General features: G+C 48.3%; 1 protein-coding gene across 5 annotated transcripts in view; it reads right to left on the reverse strand.

Moving 5' to 3' along the window:
• Positions 1–23,468, reverse strand: part of XXYLT1 (xyloside xylosyltransferase 1) — a 200,537-nt gene that overhangs the window by 139,448 nt on the left and 37,621 nt on the right. For all 5 annotated transcript variants that reach the window (XM_033213102.1, XM_033213104.1, XM_033213107.1 and 2 more), the window contains one exon: positions 15,726–15,873. In XM_033213102.1, coding sequence (XP_033068993.1) covers positions 15,726–15,873 — 148 coding nt within the window. The remainder of the gene's footprint in view (positions 1–15,725; positions 15,874–23,468) is intronic.

Here is a 23,468-nt window from a genome sequence, read left to right on the forward strand (position 1 = left end):
TTCAGTGCCTCGCCGTCAGTAAGAGAGAGAAACAAGACTTGAACCTGGGTCTCCAGACCCTTCTACCACAGGCTGGGCCAGCCTGGAAGAGCCATGAGGCCAGGTGAGGAGCTTCCCCTGCAGACTGTGGCACGGCTCAGAGGTCTGAGGAGCGCCTGGGGGGCCAGGCCTGCAGGTCCCACGTGGTTGCTCCCTAATCAGCATACAGTGTGCAAAGCAACCCCACACACAGTTAGTGGCACTGCAGATGGAGGCCACCAGGCCTGGGAGACTCAGCTACGTCAGAGATGCCACACGTCTGGCTGGGCAGGAGGGCTCCAGGAAACAGCCAGCCCTGCCCTTCTTCAACAGAGGGTTTGGAGGTTCTCAGGCAACAGGAAAACAGTGCCTTCATTCTATCCACCTTGGAAAATGGGACCGACAGACGGGCCTTCTGGTATGCACAAGATGTTCTACCTTGTACAAGAGGTGTACGCTCTATGGAAAAAAGAGCGTGCTCAAATACCACATCCTTCTCAAAGCCTTCCCCAAATTCCTTAGCCAAAGGTGCTGCCTCCTTGGCACTCCACGGCTCTCTGTGCTGAGATCTCCCTGTATCAGTTACCTACTGCTGCATAACAAGTGAACCCAAAACTTAGCAGCTGCAAACAACAAATACGTTATTTATCTTACAGTTTCTGAGACAATTCAGGCAAGCTTAGCCTCTGGCCCACAGGCTGCAATCAAGGTTGGCTAGAGCCCAACTATGTAAAGACTCAATTCCTCGCTCACTCCTGTGGCTACCGGTGGACCTCAGATCCTCCCTGGCTGTTGGCCAGAGACATCAGTTCCTCACCATGCAGACCTCTCCACAGGGCAGCTCATATTATGGCAGCTGAATTCCTCCAGGCAAGGCTCAGAGAGAAAGAAAGTGCCCAAGACAGAAGTGGCAGGCTTTTATAACACAGTCCCAGAGTGACAGGCCATCACTTTTGTCAGATTCTATTCACTAGAAGCATGTCAGTAAGTCCAGCCTACATCAAGGGACAGGGACCCCACCAGGGCATGACTCCTAGGAGGCAGGGATCACCAGGAGCCCTGTTAGAGGCTGCCCACCACATCCCCCAACAGAGATGGTATTTGGATGACACCTGTTTCTTTCTTTTTTGTATGACAGGTGTTTGTACATTTATGCAAATGTCCAATTCCCCAACTAGAAAGTGAAGTTGTGAGGGCAAACCTCACATCTGACTCACATCCCGTCCTGTGCCTAGCACAGCATCCAGTCCTGGTGGCAGCTCTATATCTGAGAGCGGCAGTCAGCCCACCTGCCCACCGCCCACACGCCTGCTGAAGAGGCCCAGGTGGCTGCGTGTGGCACCACACGGTCCCACCTGCTCTGGTCCTGGCTGACTGGACCAACCACAACAAAAAAACCAACAATGTATGACCTGCAGGCTGGTCTATGGGAAAACACCAAGAGACAACACTCGTGCTGGGGAAGTCACAACAAAGGCCGTGCAAGCTTCAGTTCTGCAGGGCAGAAAAGCACATGGTTGAAGGGCAGCTGTAGAGAGGAGAAAATAAGGAAGCGTAGACAGAAACAATGACTCCATTCGAGAGAAAGAGAGAGAAGAAATCACCAAAAGATCGGTCCCCAGAGCTGCCTCAGTAAACCCTCTGTCACGGAGCTGAGCTGCGTGAGTCCCACTTTCTCACGGGGGGGCAAGGTGAGGGAAAAGGAAGGGGAGAAAAAGAGAGAGCGGCCAGAGTCCCGGGGAGGTCACTGGGTGAGGGCCATGACACCCGGCAGGAGACTTGCAAGAGGAGTCTCCTTGAGGTTAGCTCCCAAATTAGCTCACCATCAGAAGCTCGCTCCTACCCTAGGCGCTGTGAATTCTCCAAATTTCACAGGTCTATGATTAAGGACTATAATAGACAAATCTTATTATGTGATCGATGATGCTTTAAAAAAAAAAAAAATACTGTAGCTGACTCCCTCAACCCAAGACAGAAGGGAAGCCACTGCCCACCTTCCCTTACGTGGCTCACTCGCCTCTCGGGGAGAAGCTATGTCCCAGAGTGTAGGATGCCAGTGGGGTAAGGACAGGAACCGGCTCACCCTCTTAAGAAGGCAGTCCTCACCTAGGGCAAGAAGCCCGTATGGATGACAGACAGAGGAAGTGAAAAAGCCAAAGGTTAAGGCAAAGGATACCTATGCCAGGTCCCCGGAGACAAGCTGCTCTCAAACTCTTTCATCATGGGAGGGCCACACCCGCTGGATCCCGCTCACGTGGTGGATCACTCTGCTGCTGCGTGCTCGTGTCCACCCAGGGTGGGAACCCCCCTCATCACCTCGGCCCCATTGAGGGCTGTCAGATTCTACAGAAACGTGCCGGCTCTTGCCATCTCAGCCACATCAGACCCGACTTAGGGCCCTCCGGGACCTTTGCAACCCCAGGGGTCAGTGTGAGGCAGCCCCACCGATGCCGCACACTCGCGTCCTTCTGACAGGCACAGCCGGGGACAGGGCTCGGGCGAGGCCTTCAAGCCAAAACGGAGAGCTGAGCAAGCCCAGGCAGTGGGAAAGCCGAGCGTGGGTCTGACCCAGAGAAAAAGGCAGCCACTTTGGCTGGAGAGCAGGATGGGTGGGGGGGAGCAGCAGGAACGCTCATGGGGAAAACCCGCCAGGCAAGGGGAGTCCAGGCCCACACCCTGCAGTCCGCTCTCTCTGGAGGCCCAGCTATCGCCCGGAATACTCCAAAGGACATCTAGAAGCCAGAGTAAGGGGGAGAGAACACAGAAAAGCAGGCCCGAGACTCAGTCCAAGGCAGTTGACCAGCAGGACCTGGCCATCAGCCACTCCACACAGGGCCTGAGTACTGAAATAGTCTTATTCTCCAGCCAGGACAGTGCACACAGTTCGGGACAAAGAGAAGATGCACAGCAACGTCAGCCCCAGAGGCAGCTTGGCAAACACACTGGAGGGACGGACAGGGATTTGACACCATCCGGACAGCAGCAGCCACTGCCCAGGCTGAGGCCCCGGCCGCCCCGTGCACCCTGGCCCAGAATGCCTGCCCGGCCCCTCCCCCAGCCTTCACCCCAAGCCTTTAAGGCCCGTGCTAACCTCTCATCCTCCTCCTCAAAGCTTCCTCTCTGTGCCCTGACAGAACTGACATCATCTGGTGCATTCTGCATGCAAACAACCCTCCACGCCCCGCTGAGGTCAGGACAGGACAGGACGCTGCTCTGCTGACCTCTGGCCTCCCGCTCCCTGTGTGACACCCACTCACCTGGGGTCCCTCCACCAACCGGAAGCTGAGCTCCCTGCACACAGCGGGCAGGAGGACGGACTCCTCATGGGTGAGGCAAGGCCCAGAATAAAAGCTGGCTGACCTCCTGGCAAGAAGTAAGAGCCAGCTGATGCCTTTGACCGATAGCCAAGAATTTAAAAGAAGACCTTGACACATTAAAAGACAGCATCTAACGAAGGGGACCAAAACGGGAAGTATTACTCTTCCACCAATTTGGCAACTATTTTCCTTAGCTTAGAAAGAGCCTCTGGCATTACATTAGTAGAAAATGGTCTCTACCACGTTACTATTTTTAGCATTTCATGACAAATTTGCTCAGCTGTCCCTCTTCAGAATAAGAGAACTCAAATGCCTCAAATTCGCTCCATAGGAGCTGCCAGCAAATGGTTTTCACTGAAATCACTGGACACATGTTTATAACCTTTGTTCAGTATTTGTTCAGATGTTTTCACTCAGGCAAGTTCCTGAATGTCTGTTTTCTCCTTTGCTTTCTTCCACACAAGAACCCCCGCTCCTCCCCGCAGCTGAACGCTGGCAGTCAAAGGCAGCACCCACCACACCAGGAATCAGCGTCCTCCAAGCCTGGGGAACCATCCAGAAATGGCTATCCCAAAGATTCCAGCTCCTGCTTGTAACTGACCCTAAGGAGTGTTCAGAGACCACTGGATTCACCAGAAACTGCGGGATTCCATCCCCACATGGTTCTCCAGTGGGGTTAAGAAAAGGGGCAAAGGCGGGCCGGGCGTCGTAGCTCACGCCTGTAATCCCAGCACTCTGGGAGGCTGAAGCAGGTAGCTCACCTGAGGTGAGGAGCTCGAGACCAGCCTGGCCAACATGGTGAAACCCCGTCTCTACTAAAAACACAAAAATTAGCCAGGCGTGGTGGCGGGCACCTGTAATCCAGCTACTCGGGAGGTTGAGGCAGGAGAATCTCTTGAACGGGGAGGTGGAGGTTGCAGTGAGCTGAGATCGCGCCACCGCACTCCTGGCTGGGTGACAGAGCGAGCTCCATCTCGGGAAAAAAAAAAAGAAAAAGGGTAAAGGCAGTGAGCCAGTTCTAGCAGACTGAGGTGACCCCTAAAATAAAGTAGTTCAAGATACAAAACAGTATTCATTTAATCGACTGCCTACTATGTGTCTGTATATCGTTCTAGAAACTGGGAACACAGCAGTGAATGAAACAGAGAACTTCCTGCCCCCATGGAGCTGACATGGGGCAGACAGATGATCAAAACAAACAAACAAAAAGCAAAATCCATTCCACAAGAGCAGACGATAAGAACTACGAAGAGAAAGAAAGCAGGGAAGGGCCAGTGCCCTTCATCACAGAAGATGAGCACGGTTTCACAGAGGATGACCAGGGATGGCCTCATTGCACAAACGTCTGGAGGAGGAGATGGGACAAGCCACGCGAATGCCCCTGGGAGAGTGGCCCAGGTGGAGGGAGCAGGAAGTGGGGGTGGCCATGGCAGGGTGAGTGACAGCACAGTGCAGGCTGAAGCCAGGGCTGCTGGATCCGATGGGATCGGATCTGATGGGATCGGATGGGAGGATCTGCCACTGGGAAGAAAAGGGCCTTGCCCACAGGCTCACAGACATGTGGTGACAGAGTTATATTCTGGTCAGCTGCACCTGGTGTGGCCTTTTGGGGACACACAGAACAGGATGGGTTCCAGTTTCCCAGGACAGCCCTTCAGAAGACAGGCAGTCCTCTGAGGCAGGGTCCCCAAGTCCCATGCAAACAGGTACAGGTCAGTGGCCTGTTAGGAACCCGGCCGCACAGCAGGAGGCAGGAGGCGGGCCAGTGAGCACCACTGCCTGAGCTCTACCTCCTGTCAGATCAGCAGCAGCGGCATCAGATTCTCAAAGAAACACAAACCCTACTGTGAACTGTGCATGCGAGGGATTTAGGTTGCACCCTCCTTATGAGACACTGACTAATGCCTGATGATCTGAGGTGGAACAGTTTCATCCCAAAACCAATCCCCGCCACCCCTCGGTCCATTGAAAAACTGTCTTCTATGAAACCAGTCACTGGTGCCACAAAGGCTGAGGACTGCTGTTCCAAGGTGTTTAGGCCCGGTTCCCTTGGGGGTTGGTGTCGAGAACCCTCGGTCACCCTCTAGGCTGAGATCCTCTGAAAAAAACCACTTGTTGGTCAGTGCCGCGAGGGCGCTCCACCCATGGTGTGCCACCAGACACACACCTCCTCTTCAACAACTCTGTCCCCGGGGCCCCCACCACAATTCATGATCCAGGGAAGGTCCTCCCAATGCCTCTGGGTCCAAGGCAAACCCAAAGCTATTTCAAATCTGGAAGTACAACCGAGTAAGTGAATAATTAAAATGGCACACCCAACGACATGCTCTATTGGCAGGGGGCAGGAAAGGCTGACTGATATGAGGTAGCTTTGCTTGGAAGTTGAGGCTTTCCTGCCCACACCTGCATCCCAACAGAGAGCTACACAAGTGTTATTTATTACCCTCAAGTGTTATTTATTACCTTTATCTGAGGGCAGCATTTCTTTTTTTGAGGTGGAGCTTCGCTCTTGTTGCCCAGGCTGGAGTGCAATGGCACGATCTAGGCTCACCGCAACCTCTGCCTCCGGGGTTCCAGCGATTCTCCTGTTTCAGCCTCCTGAGTAGCTGGGATTACAGGCATGCACCACCACGCCCAGCTAATTTTGTATTTTTGGTAGAGACAGGGTTTCTCCATGTTGGTCAGGCTGGTCTTGAACTCCCGACCTCAGGTGATCTACCCGCCTCAGCCTCCCAAAGTGCTGGCCTCCCAAAGTGCTGGGATTACAGGCGTGAGCCACTGCACCAGGCGAGGGCAGCATTTCTTAAAGTGAGTACTGTGGAACAACTCGCTCTCAGAATGTGAATAGGTATTCGTCAGAAAGGCATTCTGTGGTCAGTCATGTTTAAGCGATGTTGGTTACACAAAGCTAAATGTTTTTTACTGCAGTACTTATCAGAGCTTTTGGTTTGCTGACATGTACTTGACCCACAGGAAAAGTAACTAATACTATCTAACACTTACCAAGCATCTCTCAGTACCAGGCCCTGGGATTTTTCACACAGTATCTCGGTCAGTCCTCCTCACAACCCCAGTGAGTCCTACAGGTCATTATCCCCATTTTACAAAGAATGCCTGTCAGAGAAGGCAGGGTTTTCACTCGAGATCTGTGTTAGGAGTCACGGGGGGTTTAGGCAATACCAGATGTTATTTTGGTTTCTGAAACCAAAACATTAGGAGCCATTGCAGGTGGGAGATTCAAAAGCCACTTTGTCCCCTGCGTCACTGGGGTGGAACACAGAACTCTCTGGTAAACCAGGTTAGAGAATGTGGCTTAGGCTCAAAGTCTGAGCAAGACCTTAGTCTCCTCCACCCGGGATTGCATAAGGGGTAGAGAAGAGAGCAGAAAGCTCTGCTCTGCAGAGGCCAGCCCTGTTACAGTTCACTTCTCCTGCCTCAGGGCTAAGAAGAAAACTCCAGAAAGAAGGAAAGCCCCCTACGTGCATGGGACCACGCTCACTAATAAAGAGGGTCCTGGAGTCACATTCTATTCCACACTCCTATAGGGCAGAATCAGGGAGGGAGGAGGCTCTCCCTCTCCCCTACATCAGCCAGCCAGGACATTAAAGGGCAGCGTGAGAACACACTCCCAGGCCTGCAACCCCACCCCCCTCCACACTAAACCAGCCCCCACTCCGTCAATCTTCAGACCACTCCTTTCTGAAGCAAGCAGGGGCCGCAGGGCTAACTATGGGAACCAGCGTGTGCCATCAGCCCCTTTCACAGCCAGGATCTCAGAGGCTGGAAAACCGTCTCAACACGGTGTCCACCATTGTAGGGAGCCCTTGTGTCTGCTTTCTCCTGGTACTGAGGCTGATGGGGGTAGGGGCAGAGAAGAGGCTGCCCTGGAATCTCCAGTCCTTACCTACCGCACCCCAGGAGCCAGAAGGCACGCACATCCCCCTGCAGGAAGCCTCCCCTTAGAAACACGTCTGCCTCATGACGGTTAAACATTGATTACTGAACAGTTTCCTGATTCAGTTTAAACTGAACAAAGTGATGAAGTTCTATAAACCAGCCTTAAAAGCCTCTGTTTTATGAAACTGATCTAAAAGAACAGTAGAGAATACTAAGACCTCTCATGGCAGTGAACAGAAGTACAAAAAGCACAGAAGAAATGAAAACTCAAAACGGCTTTTACTACATTTGTCAAATTCTACTTAAGGAAAAAAGAAAAGATGGTATTTTAAAGGCTTTCTGCAAAGAGGACACACACACTGACCTCAGTGTTTCACAGCAAGCAGGCAGGAAGGAAGGAAAGAAGGAAGGAGGAAGGGAGTGAGGGAGGGAAGGAGCTGCCGGTCTAGAATTTCCCGTGTGGATTTTGCCCCAAGCCTGCAGACATGCTGGCCCTGCCTCAATTCCTTCTCATGCAGGCCTGTGAACCTAGGCTAAGAAACATCCAGTGTCAATTACCAGAATCTTACATCAGCCTCTCTGCCACCCAGCAACACTGCCCCAAAGTGGACCCACGAATGTCCTTGAAAGAGTCCAGCCATCTGCCTGCAGCCTCAAGACAGTAAGGCCCCCATGACAGACACTGAAATAAGGACTCTCGGCGGGTAACACCCAGGATGCCAGGAGAGCTGGATGGGGCCACCCCAATGTGTTGCCAGCCGGCTCTGCTGTTCTTTTCTACAACGGCAAGCGTCATACTAGGCTTCAACAGAGGCGGGCAGAGGAGGCTCGGGCCCAAATCCTATCTTTTGAGGGATTTTATAATAGCTTGCATTTGTCTGGTCTTTTTATCCACTCCCATACGTCTCTCCGTAGGAAACGTGAGCAGGCTGGGGCTGATGGTGGTAATAATCACAAGCTAGATGTCATGGAGGTTTCAGAAACTCTGATGCTGGGAGCTGGGGGTCAAGGGCAGGGTTGGGGGAGATATGAAGCAGTTTTAGCAGCATTTTTTTTTTTTTTTTCTAGACAGAGTCTCACTCTATTACTCTGTTGCCCCAGCTGGAGTACAGTGGTACGATCTAGGCTCAACGCAACCTCTGCCTCCCATGTTCAAGTGATTCTCATTCCTCAGCCTCCTGCGTAGCTGGGATTACAGGCATGTGCCATCACGCCTGACTAATTTTTTTTTAATTTGGTAGAGATAGGGGTTTCACCACGTTGTCCAGGCTGGTCTTGAACTCCTGACCTCAAGTGATCCACCCACCCCAGCCTCCCAAAGTGCTGGGATTACAGGCGTGAGCCAGCAGCATTACTTTATTTCTAGCTCACATGAACCTGAAAGGGAGGCAGGTCAGAGGTGGCAATTATCACATAAGGAGCAAGAGGTGACGTGTCTTGCAGAGAATTTGCTTACCCCCATCAGAAGCTCTTCCCAAAAGGCAAAAGTGGGTGGTCTAAGAGTCTTTGAATAACTCTAGCCCCACACTCTTTGGTGCTGTTTGGAGGCAGGACTCACATCACCTCTGAAACAGCTAACAACAATGACTGCGTACTTACAATGTGCCAGGCACAGTGCTAAGTACCATCTTAATTTTCTCAAGTCAGAACTGTGCTATCACCACTTGAAAGATGAGGAGACTGCAGTCCAGAGAGGAGCCAAGCTAACAATTGGGGAACCTAAGTTCTGTGCACTGTTCCAAGCCGGTGACACAGACTAACTCGTTCCATTCTCATAACAACCCCATGACACGTGAAGAGTTCTTATCTCCATTTTACCAATGGGAAAACCAAGACCTTGAGAAGTTCAGTAACTTGGCCACAGTCTCACAGCTACTCAGTGATGGGGCTGCCATGAATCCAGGCACACTGGTTCCAGGGCCCACGTCTTTTTTTTTTTTTTTAATTTTTGAGACGGGGTCTTGCTCTATCTCCCAAGCTGCAGTGCAGTGGTGTGATCTCGGCTCACTGCAACCTCTGCCTCCTGGGTTCAAGTGATTTTCCCACCTCAGCCTCCCGAGTAGCTGGGACTACAGGCGCCCGCCACCACACTTGGCTAATTTTTTTGTATTTTTAGTAGAGACGGGGTTTCACCATGTTGGTCAGGCTGGTATCAAACTCCTGACCTCACATGATCCACCCACCTCGGCCTCCCACAGTGCTGGGATTACAGGCGTGCACCACTGCGCCCGGCCGGGCCCATGCTCTTAACCACGACACCACAGGGTCTCTTTTAAGTAACCTCCCAAGATCACAAAGCCTTGACCTCGGGAGTCACAGTGTTGCAATTTGCACCCAGCTCTGTCCGATCCTGAGCCTGGACTCCTGCTCTCTCTAATACACCATCCCCCTTTCGGCCTGCTCAGACCTGCCTGCCTCAGTGCTCCCTACACTGGACATCAAGAGACATCAGACGCAGCCACGCACAGCCCCATGCGGTACAATGAACGGAGCCTATCGCATGGAATGGTGAAGTGGTCCTTCAAAACCTCTGGGCTCCCACAGCCCATGGCCAGTGGCACTTGTCAGGAGGCAGACACTACCAGCAGGATGTGTGTGATGGGGCCCAAGCGAGGGACACGTGACCTTTGAAAAGTGACTATCCATATTCTTTAAGCATGGGCTACATAGCGAGACTTCCTTCCAAAGAATACAGTATGGCGAGGGGGAAAAGAATAATTTACAGCGAAGAAACCTGACAAACACGACTTCCGCCCAGTGATCAAGGTCAACAGCAACAGGGATAAACCATGCACCCTTGATAGGAGGTGGTGTGTCACTGATGTGGTGTGAAGGAAACAGCTCTCCTCCTCTGTGGCATTCCTCCCATAACCTCCCAAACCCACAACCTCGGTCTAATGATGAGAAACACATCAGATAAATCCTAATTCGGGAACCCTCTACAAAACAGCTGACTGGTATTTCTCAACACTGTCAAGGTCATCAAAAACAAGGCAAGCTGGAGAAAATTTCACAGCCACCTCCTCCAGGAAGCCTTCCTTCTTCCTGCAAATGCCTGTGACCTGTCCTCTTCCGAAGCCCTCAGCACTGGGTGGCTCTTCATGTTGTTTGCCCTCACGGCTGGACCATGCCACCTGCCCCACTGACATGAGCCCATGAAGCAGCAGCCCAGCAAACATCTCTGAGACACCGAGGGTGGCCAGCACCACGTCTTGCAAACAGCAGTGCTTGGTATAGGCTGGGTATTGACAAAGGATTGACCGCAGGACAGCAGAGCCTTCCAGGGGTGTATGGGCGACGACAGGAGAGTCTCCTGGGGGCCTCTGGCCAGTCTAGAGCCCTGCCGCTTGTCTGGAGGCCTGCCTGCCCTGCTCAGGGAAAACCCACACGACCACACAGCACACACCGAAGCAGAGCCCACGCTGCTGTGCGGGAGTCGACAGCGCCTCAGGCCGTGTGACCCAGGAGGGGGAGCTGGCAGTCCTGGAGGAGTTGCCCTTGGCTCCCTCCAGCTCCAGTGCAGGAAAAGATGTTTTCTTTTCCATTGCGTAAGATGCTTCCAGTGGCGACAAACCCAACACCACAGACAAATGGAAATAAAAGCCCCGTGGATGTGGGTGAAGAGCAGAGTGGCTGTGTCTGTGGAGGGCACAAAGGCAGGCACGCGTGAGCAGCGAGACCGGCCACGTGTGAACCCCCAACAAGCAGTGAAGAGAAAAACAAGCTCTGATCAAAATCAGAGCCAGCATGTCCCGCCTGGCAGGGCCCCTTCGTTCTTCCTGAGGCCCTTGCTCAGATGTGGTTCTGGGCACTGCTGCTCTAACGGGGCCATCAGGGCAAAACTCATGGGTTTGACCAGCCCAACCCTATCCCAGCCATGTCCCCTCTGCAGGGCTGTGACATGGGGCCCAGAAGACAGGCAAGGATGCCAAGTCCTGTAAGCTTCACAGGGCTGGGCATGTGTAAGAGGCTGGGGGTCCAGGTCTGGACATCAGAATGGGCATAAGCTCCGGACTGAGAACTCCAAGGGGCAGGGAGGACACAGATCGCTGGAGAACTTGGAGAACTGGCCTGACCTCTCAGCTCCTCCCTTTCCTTTCCTGTCCAGTGGGGACAGCCACTGTCTTGAAGCTTTTAAGTGGCTGCGTGAAGTGGTCCACGTGAGACGTCAGACACTAACAGGCTTAGAACTGTACAGACACTAATAGGCTGGAAAACTGCACAGAACCTCACCTGTGTGAGTTGGCAACCCTGGGCAGCTGGGGGTTGACACACCCTGGCCTTGTAAGGGTCACCTCTGGCTCACTAATTCTACCTTGGGAGCTATCATAGGAAAGAATCCTAATTAGAGAAAATAATCTGTATGCATGTGGATATCTGTCGTATAATTTATGATATTAGAAAAAATAGAAAGCATCTAGCTAGCTGAGAACAGGGAAATGAGAAAGTGAACTGAGGTTCATCTACTCAATAAAACCATTCGAAAAATTTTCAAAGCCTGTAATTACACAGAAAATGGGGACGTGAGCCATTAACTGAAAAAATCATGACACAGCTTCATTTGTATAATTTCTTTCATGCTGGGGATTGAAATGAAGATTCAATTTCAAATCTTGATCTATAAAAAAGACTCAGAATGATTTGAATATACAGTGTAACTCCTACTTTGCCTAAATTTTTAAAAAGCTACATGTTGGGAATATAAAGAAGATAAAGAATTAATAATGATAGACAGGTACGGTGGCTCAAGCCTGTAATCCCAGCACTTTGGGAGGCCAAAGCGGGCAGATCATTTGAGGTCAGGAGTTCGAAACCAGCCTGGCCAATATGGTGAAACCCCATCTCTACTAAAAATACAAAAAGAAATTAGCCGGGCATGGTGGCGGGTGCCTGTAATCTCATCTACTCGGGAGGCTGAGGCAGGAGAATCATTTGAATCCAGGAAGTGGAGGTTGCAGTGAGCCGAGATCGTGCCACTGCACTCCAGCCTGGGCGACAGAGGGAGACTTTGTCTGAAAAAAACAAAAAAAAAAAGTAAGCATACTTTAAAAGCAGTTTAGATACAGAAGGATGACCCTCCTGCTACAGAAGGGAAAGCGAGAGGACACAGATCAAGAATCTTGATTTCCAGGGCAAACACTAGACAGGACCTCCAGGAGGAACTCAGAGGAGCCCAGGTTTTCCTGACCCACCCCTCCTGGGTGAGACCAAGGGTTAAGGCTCCACCCATACTCCATTCTCACTTTGCTGGAGAAAAATAAACGCTATGAAAGAAACGGAATAGCCTAAGTAGCAAGAATGCAGCAATTACGCCACCACAAAACCATCAACCAAAGCACAAAACACTCATTTCTATGATTAAAAAACAATGGATGCAAAAAAGGCAGCAGTTAAGAATCATGACAAACTCAAGACAGCACGAATGATGTCTGAAAACAAAGTGTCCTTCCAAAAATTGCAGGAATTCCAAATGATCTGGGTAGGAACTCCCCAGGGCTGCCAAGTGTGCCAGGCCAGACTTCCCGGCAGGACACGCCCCAGACACCACAGGAAACTCAAGGACCGCTCATTTCATTTTATGACTATCAAATTTTAGTAACTCCTAATAACTCTTTTCTTAGGAAGAGGCTTTGGGGCACACATAAAAATGAATTGCTGCTGGACACGGTGGCTCACGCCTGTCATCCCAGCACTTTGGGAGGCTGAGGTGGGTGGAGGTCGGGAGTTTGAGACCAGCCTGACCAACATGGAGAAATCCCCGTCTCTACTAAAAATACAAAATTAGCCGGGTGTGGTGGCGCATGCCTGTAATCCCAGCTACTCAGGAGGCTGAGGCAGGAGACTTGCTTGAACACGGGAGGCAGAGGTTGCAGTGAGCCAAGATCACACCACTGCATTCCAACCTGGGCAACGAGAGCGAAACTCTGCCAAAAAAAAAAAAAGAATTGCTTGGAAGCACATTATCACTCCCCTAAAGAACCCCAGAAAAGACAGGGTGTTTGGTCGGCTGGAGGCACATCTAAAATAACTCCTTCCCCAACTCCTGATGCACGCCCCTTGCAGGGCGGGGCCCACACCTGGAGGGACACCTGAAGGGACAGCTATGGAGGGACACCTGGAGGGACACCGATGATGCGTCCATTTACTGCATTGACTGCAAAGCTCTGGCCAAAGCCTTTTCTCTGCAGACACCACCACCCCCCTGAGCTGTGCCAGGCTCTTGGACAGGGCTAAGTCAGAGAGGGCCAGAGCACCTTCTTGGCATAACTCTCACCCTCTCCCAGAACAGCCTAAGAGTCCCTAACTCTTGTTATCGGTCCCTGCACAATTCATTGCCGGCTGTCCTATAGCTGGAGGAAGAAGAATTTTCTCTTCCCTGACAAACCACAAGGAGCTGTATTTCACCTCCCTCTGGGTACTCCAAAGCATAACCCCGCCTACGTGATGGGCAGGGACCTAACAGCTGACAGAGGGAAAGAGGCAGGAGGGAGGGAGGTGAAGGGAGGGCAGGGATGCCTCCCTCTGGCTCCCTAGGACTACAGAAACCCCTAGGTGGGGATTCCTACAAGTCCTGGGCTCTTCAGAATGCAAGTTGAAATAGCTCACTGCTGCGGCCCCTTATTTTACAGTTGGGGAAACTGGTGAGGCCAAGAGAGACAAAGTGGCTCAGTCCTAGGCACGTAGGTGGCTAATGACGGAGCTGTGAGCAACACCTCCACCGGTCTGCCTGCTAGAATCTAGAACAGAACCATGTCCTTCTCAAGCCTGAGCCACCCACAGCTCCTGCACTGGGCTGTCCAGAGAGGTCACGTGCGGGGCACCTGATGGGGTAGAAGTAACTATGTGGAGAAGCAGGTTCCAATGCTGGCTCTGCCACTTAAAAGGCTATATAACCCTGGGCAGGTCTTGCAACTCCTCAGCCTTACCTGTAACCCCACAGGACGGGTAGAAGGGTTGGGTGGAGCTGATGGAGCTGCACCTGGGTCACTGCAAAGGATCACCAATGCTAGTTCTTTGCCCTAGGCCCTGTTGGTGAGCTCGTCTCTTCTGTTCTTCAGACTCCTGCCCAGTGGAGCCCCCTGAGCCCTTGCCTCACAACAAAGAGGACGCTCAGAGGCCTCCAGGGTGCTGGAACTTGCCTGCAAAGTCCCAGCCAGAATGCATGGGCTTGTTTTTCCCTGTGCCAGGACAACCTCCCAACAGGAATGGAGCTTCAACTCTCAACTCCTGAGTCCCTGGTTCACCAGGCACCTTCTTTTTCACTTCTGGTCTGCTGGAGGAGCAGGCCTCCACCATATGGCCCACTGTCCCCTGGGCTACCAGGACCTGCACGGTCTGGAAACTGCTGGAAAACTCGACCAGCCACAGTTCAGATAACTGCTACCCCAAGGCCCCAAACACCCCTTCTCACCATTAAGAGGCTCAGGACATGGCTCACCATGGCCAGAAACTGGTTGATATGGTTTGGCTGTGTCCCACCCAAATCTCATCTTGAATTGTAGTTCCCATAATCCCCACACGTGGTGGGGGGGGACCTGGTAGGAGGTAATTTAATCATGGGAGGGCAGTTATCCTCATGCTCTTCTCATGCTAGTGAGTTCTCATGAGACCCAACGGTTTTATAATGGGCTTTTCCTCTTTTTGCTTGGCACTTCTCCTTGCTGCCGCTACGTGAAGAAGGACGTGTTTGTAAGTTTCCTGAGGCCTCCCCAGCCATGCTGAACTGTGAGTCTATTAAACCTCTTTCCTTTATAAATCACCCAGTCTCGGGTATGTCTTCATGAACAGCATGAGAACAGATTAACACACTGGTCAATATCTAGGGCTCCAGAACCCATCAAGGATCGCTGTAGGGAGATCCCAGAAACCAGAGACATTCCAGGAGTTAGACCCTCCAAGGCTTCTAGTCCAAGCATGACCAGACCTGCCAGAAATTCCACAGAAGCTGGACCTATCATACACGGGATGATGCATCTCTCTTTCCTGGAGACAGACGCCCAGAAAATCCTTTTAATTGCGCATCAGAGTTTCTTCAGAAGTCCTACATGGTCATAATTTGCACCTCTCACATCTAGATTTGCTATTTTAAAATCAGGTAAGTACAGATTCAAACTAGACAGAACAAGATCATAAATTGGGATGGAGGATCATCTAAACCAACCTACCATTTTTCAGATGAGCACACACAGTATGGGGGGTTGAGCAGTGGGGAAGGAAGGGGGCGAGTGCAAGGGGCAGAGTCCAGGCCAGAGCCCAGAGACCCCCCTGTGTCCTCATAAATGGACCCTGGGAGCTATGCAACCAAGGCCCTGCCCTTGATTCTTGGTGTAGGAAGCTCAGTGGTACAAAGGGCTTGGTTTGGCTGCCTCGTCCACTCTCCCATGTTCAGTGGAGCTCTTCTCTCTGATACAGGGCCTGGGCAGTGTTGGAACCAGGGAAATGGATGCAAAAGTCAGACACCCAGGGGCTGTTGCTCCTGGAAGCCCAGGTTACCTTTGGGCATGATCTGATGCATGGCGACCGAGAGGAAGAAGATGGAGTCACTGTAATAGGTTCCTGAGCCAGCACTGAAGTGCTTCTGCATGGCCTCCACGATGGGGAAGAGCTTATCCGTCAGCACAGCAACGTCGTGGAAGATGACCTGCAGCAGATGCAAAAAAAAACCAAGGCTCAGCAAACCAGTTCTCACTGCAAGCTCGACACCTAACACACACCTGGGCCCACAGAGGCAGAGGCAGACGGTGCCTCTCCAGGGTCCACAGCAGGGGATGGGGCTGGGGGTAGCAACGGAGAGTTAAGGAAACGAGAAATAACCAGGAGTCAGAACTGTGGCCTCACTAAGGAGGTGGAGAGTCTGTGTGAGGGGTGGCATGCAGGCATGCATGTATGGGCTGTGCAGTGGCAGAGAACTGGGAGGACAGGAAATGGAAACAGCCCCTAGTCTGCCTCCTGCTTTTGAACTTGAAGCTGGGCCACCCTGAAGATAGCTCTGTGCCCAGCGACTGGAAACCATGTGAGAGTGTGTGATCCTCATCACACTGCATGGCTAACACTCCTCCAGGCATCGCCACCTCCTCATGGCCACTACATCTGTTCCATAGGCCAGTCCGATGCTCCAGCTCTACCTCCCTCATCCAACAGTGTGAACAAGGAGAGGGTCTGGCCACTGGAAAATGGAACCTGGAAACTGCTCAGTGCTGCAGTAAACTCACACTCAACCAGCATTTCTTGAGTATCACTGACCCTTTGGAGGCACTGTGAGAAGAATAAGGAATAACCAGGTACACTTTCCCCAAAGCATTTAGAAGTCTAGAGGTATCATCAGCTACGGCAGAGCTTTGCAATTTATGAAACACTCACATACCCACACTGATCCCCATGACAAGCCAGGGCTTGTGAGGCAGACATCACTATTATAGCCTCCAAATGACAAATAAGGACGCAGACACTGACAGGTTGCACTTGCACCAAGTCACACAGATAATAAATGCAGAGTCAGAACTTGATCCTGGCCTCCAGATTCTCAGCCCCACACTCTTTCCACCATAAACGCATCGTCATTCCTTAACAGCAACCAACAAAAGATGAAGACATCAGCTCAGCCTGCGATCACAGCAGACAAGAGTACTAATGGGATCCTGAGCTGGATTTCCTTGTCTAACACTATCCAGAAGATGAGAAGCTATGGCCCATACGTAGCCCCAGCTTCACACGTGATATCCGATGACCATGCACTCATCCCACACGTCTTGCAAGTTTTTCCTGTTGCTCCATGTGCCCCCACAGGATCTAGATCATTCTATGACACACAGGAGGCACTCAAGCCAGAAGGCTGGGTGTTCCTCCACCTTCTTCCTCAGTGGCCCTAAGAGTTCTGCAAGCGCCACCTCCGGCCACCACCTTCTCTGGTAGGTGACAAGAAAAACCTGCCACACTGCTTCCTAGCTGCTCAATCACCACCTCATCAACTCCCAAGAGCCCCACCTGAACGGGCGCCAGAAGCAAAAGGCAAAGTCACATGAACCCCTGCCTGCCCTATTTACACTGTCACTTGCCCTGCCAGCAGAACACACAGCTGCGAGTGGTGCCCATGAAGCTCTCCAATAGGTGGGCTCCCCTCCATCACTCACCTTTGCGCTTTCCCTCCACCTGCCCTTCCAGTCTCACAGGGCTGCCTGCACTACCTGCACTTCCAGAGCCACTGGTTGCCGCGGCCCTGTAAACCATCCTGCCAGCTCTTCCCTACTGTTGCTTCTGCTTTTGGCCTATATTCCCGCCCCCCCATTTTTTTTTGAGATGGAGTCTCCCTCTGTCACCCAGGCTAGAATGCAGTGGTGCAGTCTCGGCTCACTGCAACCACCTCCCGGGTTCAAGCGATTCTCCTGCCTCAGCCTCCCGAGTAGCTGGGACTATAGATGCGTGCCACTACCCCGGCTAATTTTTTGTACTTTTAGTAGAGACAGCGTTTCATCGTGTCAGCCAGGATGGTCTCGATCTCCTGACCTCACGATGCACCCGCCTCGGTCTCCCAAAGTGCTGGGATTACAGGCGTGAGCCACCACGCCCCGCCTATTTCCCTTATGTCTTATATGTGTATCTCTTTTTTTCTTTTTTGGAGACAGAGTTTCGCTCTTGTTGCACAGGCTGGAGTGCAGTGGCACAGTCTTGGCTCACTGCAACCTCTGCTTCCCAGGTTCAAGTGATTCTCCTGCCTCAGCCTCCCAAGTAGCTGGGATTACAGGCGCCCACCACCACGACTGGCTAATTTTTGTGTTTTTAGTAGAGATGGGGTTTCACCATGTTGACCAGGCTGGTCTCGAACTCCTGACCTCAGATGATCCACCCACCTCAGCCTCCCAAAGTGCTGGGATAACAGACATGAGCCATGGCGCCTGGCCTGTATCTCTTATACATAGCTTATTTCTCTTATATTTCTTTTTAACATACATCTTTCTTAGTTCACCTTTCCTTTTATTCCTGGGTCTCTTTTAACTAAACTTAGAAAAGCTTTGTTACTATTTTTTTATTTTTAATTTTTGTGGATACAGAGTATGTGTATATATTTATGGAGTATATGAGATATTTTCATACAAACATACAACGCATAATAATCACATCAAAGTAAGTGAGGTATCCATCACCTCAAGCATTTATCCTTTGTGTTACAAACAATCCAATTATTTTAGTTATTTGAAAATGTATAAACTATTTTTTACTGTAGTCATCCCATTGTGCTAGCAAATACTAGGTCTTACTCATTCTTTTCAAATATTTTTTGTATCCATTAACCATCTCCTCCTCCCCCAACTCACTCCACTACTCTTCCCGGCCTCTGACAACCATTATTCTAATCTCTTATCTCCATGAGTTTAACTGTTTTAATTTTTACCTCCCACAAATAAGAATACACAAAGTTTGTCTTTCTGTGCCTGGCTTATGTCACTTAACAAAATGACCTCTGGTTCCATCACTGTTGTTGCAAATGACAGGATCTCATTCTTATTTATGGCTGAATAGTACTCCACTGTGTATATGTACTGTTTTCTTTTTCCATTCATCAGCTGATGGAACCTTAGGCTGCTCCCAAATCCCAGCTATTGTGAACAGTGCTGCAATAAACATGGGGGTGCAGATATCTCTTCAATATATTTACTTCCTTCCTTTTGGGTATAGATCTAGCAGTGGGATTCCTGGATCATATGGTAGCTCCATTTTCAGTTTTTTGAGGAATCGCCAATCTATTCTCCACAGTGATTGTACTAACTTACATTCCCACTAACAGTATATGAAGATTCCCTTTTTTCTACATCCCCACCCAGCATTTTTTTATTGTCTGTCTTTTGGATAAAAACCACTTTAACTAGAGTGAGATGATATCTCATTGCAGGTTTGATTTGCATTTTTCTCATGATCAATGATGCTGAGCACCTTTTCATATACCTGTTTGCCATTTGTATGTCTTCTCTGGAGAAACATCTATTCAGATATATTGCCCAATTTTTAATTAGATTAAATTAGTTAAATTTTTTTCCTACAGGGTTGTTTGAGCCCCTTATATATTCTGGTTATTAATCCCTTGTCAGATAGACAGTTTGCAAGTATTTTCTCCCATTTTCTGGGCTCTCTCTTCACTTTGCTGGTTGTTTCCTTCACTGTGCAGAAGCTTCTCAACTGGATGTGATCCCATTTGTCCATTTTTACTTTGATTGCCTATGCCTGTGGTGTATTACGCAAGAAATCTTTGCCAAGTCCAATGTCCTGAAGAGTTTCCCCCAATGTTTTCTTTTGGTAGTTTCATAATTTGAGGTCTTAGATTTAAGTCTTTAATCCACTTTGATGTGATTTTTTTATATGGCGAGAGAGAGAGGGCTAGATGCATTCTTCTGCATAAGGTTATCCAGTTTTCCCAGCTCCATGTATTAAATAGATGGTCTTTTCCCCAGTGTATGTTCTTGGAACCGTTGTCAAATATGAGTTCATTGTAGATGTATGGATTTGTTCCTGGGTTCTCTATCCTGTTGCATGGGTCTGCATGTCTGTTTTTATGCCACAACCATGCTGTTTTGGTTACTATAACTCTGTAGTACAATTTGAAGTCATGTCATGTAATTCCGCCAGTTTTGTTCTTTCTGCTCAAGATAGCTTTGGCTATTCTAGGTCTTTTGTGGTTCCATATAAATTTCAGGATTTTTTTACTATTTCTGTGAAGAATATCATTGGTATTTTGATTGGGATTGCATTGAATCTGTAGATTGCTTTGGGTAGGATGTACAGTTAAACAATATTAGTTCTTCCAATCCATGAATATGGCATATCTTTCCATTTCTAGGTGTCCTCTTCAGTTTCTTCCATCAGTGTTTTATTGTTTTCATCCTAGAGAGCTTTCACTTGTTTGGTTAATTCCTAGGTATTTTATTTTACTTGTAGCAATTATAAATGGAATTACTTTCTTGATTTCTTTTTCAGACTGTTCGCTGTTGGCATATAGAAATGCTAATGATTTTTGTATGTTGAATTTACTAAATGTATGGATTAGTTCTAATAGTTTCTTGGTGGAGTCTTTAGTTTTTTCCAAATATAAGGTCATATCATCTGCAAACAAGGACAATTTGACTTCTTCCTTTCCCATTTGGATACCCTTTATGTTGTTCTCTTGTCTGATTGCTCTAGCTAGGATTTCCAGTACTGTGTTGCTATTCAGCATAGTGGGCATCCTTGTTATTTCAGATCTTAGAGGAAAGGCTTTCAGTTTTTCCCCATTCAGTATGATATTCGCTGTGGGTCTGTTGCATATGGCTTTTATTATATTGAGGTATGTTCCCTCTATACTCAGTTTTTTGAGGATTTTTATCATTAAGGGATGTTGAATTTTATCGAATGCTTTATCAGCATCAACTGAAATGATCATATGGTTTTTTCCCTTCATTTAGTTGCTATGATGTATCACACTGATTGGTTTGTGTATGTTGAACCATTCTTGTATCCCTGGGATAAATTCCACTTGGTCATGATGAATAATTTTTTTAAATGTACTGCTGACTTTGGTTTGTTAGCATTTTGTTGAGAATTTTTGCATCAGTGTTCATCAGGGATACCAGCATGTAGTTTTCTTTTACTGATGTGTCTGTCTGGTTTTTGGTATCAGGGTAATTCTGACCTCATAAAGTAAGTTTGGAAGTATCCCCTCCTCCTCTATTTTTCAGAATAGTTTGAGTAGGGTTGGTATTATATCTTCTTTAAATGGTAGAACTTAGCAGTGAAGACATTGCATCCTTGACTTTTCTTTGCTGGGAGACTTTTTATTATGGCTTTGATCTCGTTATCTGTTATTGGTCTACTTGGGTTTTGGATTTCTTCATGATTCTATCTTAGTAGAGTAGGTTGTATATGTCTAGAAACGTATCCATTTCTTCTAAGTTTTCCAATTTATCGGTATATAGTTGTTCACAGTAGCCACTAATGATCCTTTGAATATCTGCAGCATCGACTGTAATATCTCCGTTTTCATCTCTGATTTTATTGATTTGGGCCTTCACTCTTTTTGTTCTTAGTCTGGCTAAAAGTTTGCCAATTTTGTTTATCTTTTCAAAATACCAAAAAAACAACTTTTCATTTCATTGATCTTTTGTATTGTTTTGTTTCAATTTCATGTATTTCTGCTCTAATTTTTATTATTTATTTTCTTCTACTAACTTTGGGTTTGGTTTGCTGTTGCTTTTCTAGTTCTAAGACGCATCATTAGGTGGTTTATTTGAACTTTTTCTTCTTTTTCGATGTAGGCATTTATAGCCATAAACTTCTCTTAGTACTGTTCTGCTGTATTTCATACGTTTTGGTATGTTGTGTTTCTATTATCATTTGTTTCAAGAAATTTTTCAATTTCTTTCTTAATCTCTTCATTGACCCACTGGTCATTCAGAGGCATATTGTTCAGTTTCCATGTGTTTGTACAGTTTCCAAAATTCCTCTTGTTATTAATTTCTAGTTTCATTCCGTTGTAGTCAGAGAAGACACTTGACGTTATTTCAGTTTCTTGGAATGTTTTAAGACTTGTTTTGCAACCTAGCATATGGTCTATCCTTGAGAATGATTCATGTGCTGAGCAGAAGAATGTGTATTCTGTAACTACGGAATGAAACGTTCTGTAAGTATCTATTAGGTCCATTTCGTCTATGGTACAGATCAGGTCTGATGTTTCTTTGTTGATTTTCTGTCTGGATGATCTGTCCAATGCTGAAAGTGGGGTGTTGAGGTCTCCAGCTATCGTTGTATTGGGGTCCATCTCCATCTCTCACTCTTGATAATATTTGCTTTACATATCTGAGTGCACCAATGTTGGATGCATATCTGCTTTATCCTGTTGCTAAATTGACCCCTTATCATTATACAATAAACTTCTTTGTCTCTTTTTAAATTTTTTTCTTGAAATCGATTTATCTGATATAAACATAGCTACTTCTGCTCCTTTTTGGTTTCCATTGGCATGAAATATCTTTTGCCATCCCTTTATTTTCAGCCTATATGTGTTTTTATAAATGAAGTGTGTTTCTTGTAGGCAACAGATCATTGGGTCAAAAAAATCTATTCATTCCCTCTTTTTCCTTTGATTGGAGAGTTTAGTCCATTTACATTCAATGTTATTATTGATTAAGTAAGGACTTACTCCCGCCATTTTGTTATTTGTTTTCTGGCTGTTTTCTGGTCTTCGCTTCCTTCTTTCCTTCCTTCCTGTCTTCCTTTTAGTAAAGGTGTTTTTCTCTGGTGTCATGTTTTATTTTCATGCTTTTTACTTTTTCATCTCCATTGTATGTTTTTATACTTGAGGTTGCCATGAGATTTGCAAATAATATTTTATAACACATCATTTTAAACTGATGACAAATTAACACTGATGATATAAACAAACATACTAAAAAGCAAGCAAAAAGAAAACTAAAGGCCGGGCGCGGTGGCTCAAGCCTGTAATCCCAGCACTTTGGGAGGCCGAGACAGGCGGATCACGAAGTCAGGAGATCGAGACCATCCTGGCTAACACGGTGAAACCCCGTCTCTACTAAAAAATACAAAAAAATTAGCCGGGCGAGGTGGCGGGCACCTGTAGTCCCAGCTACTCGGGAGGCTGAGGCAGGAGAATGGCGTGAACCCGGGAGGCGGAGCTTGCAGTGAGCTGAGATCCGGCCACAGCACTCCAGCCTGGGCGGCAGAGCGAGACTCCGTCTCAAAAAAAAAAGAAAGAAAACTAAAAAAACTCTATACTTTAACTTCATCTCCCCACTTTTTAACTTTTTGTTGTTTCTATTTACATCTTGCTGTACTGTCTATGTCTTGAAAAGTTATTTTTGATTTGTCTTTTCATCTTTGTACTTAAGAGATAAGAAGTACACACATTGCAATTGCAATTACAGTGTTTTAACAGTCTGTGTTTTTCTCTGCACTTACTATTACCAGTGAACTTTTCACCTGCAGATGATTTCTTATTGCTCATTAACATCCTTTTATTTCAGACTGAAGAAATCCCTTTAGTATTTCTTATATGATAGGTCTGGTATTGATGAAATCCATCAGCTTTTGTTTGTCTGGGTACATCTTTATTTCTCCGTCATGTCTGACTTTTGTTTTTTTTTTTTTTGAGACGGAGTCTCGCTCTGTCACCCAGGCTGGAGCACAGTGGCATGATCTTGGCTGACTGCAAGCTCCGCCTCCCGGGTTCACGCCCTTCTCCTGCCTCAGCCTCCC

Source organism: Trachypithecus francoisi, unplaced genomic scaffold (genome assembly GCF_009764315.1).
Source record: "Trachypithecus francoisi isolate TF-2019V2 unplaced genomic scaffold, Tfra_2.0 Lachesis_group0, whole genome shotgun sequence".
Lineage (NCBI taxonomy): Eukaryota > Metazoa > Chordata > Mammalia > Primates > Cercopithecidae > Trachypithecus > Trachypithecus francoisi.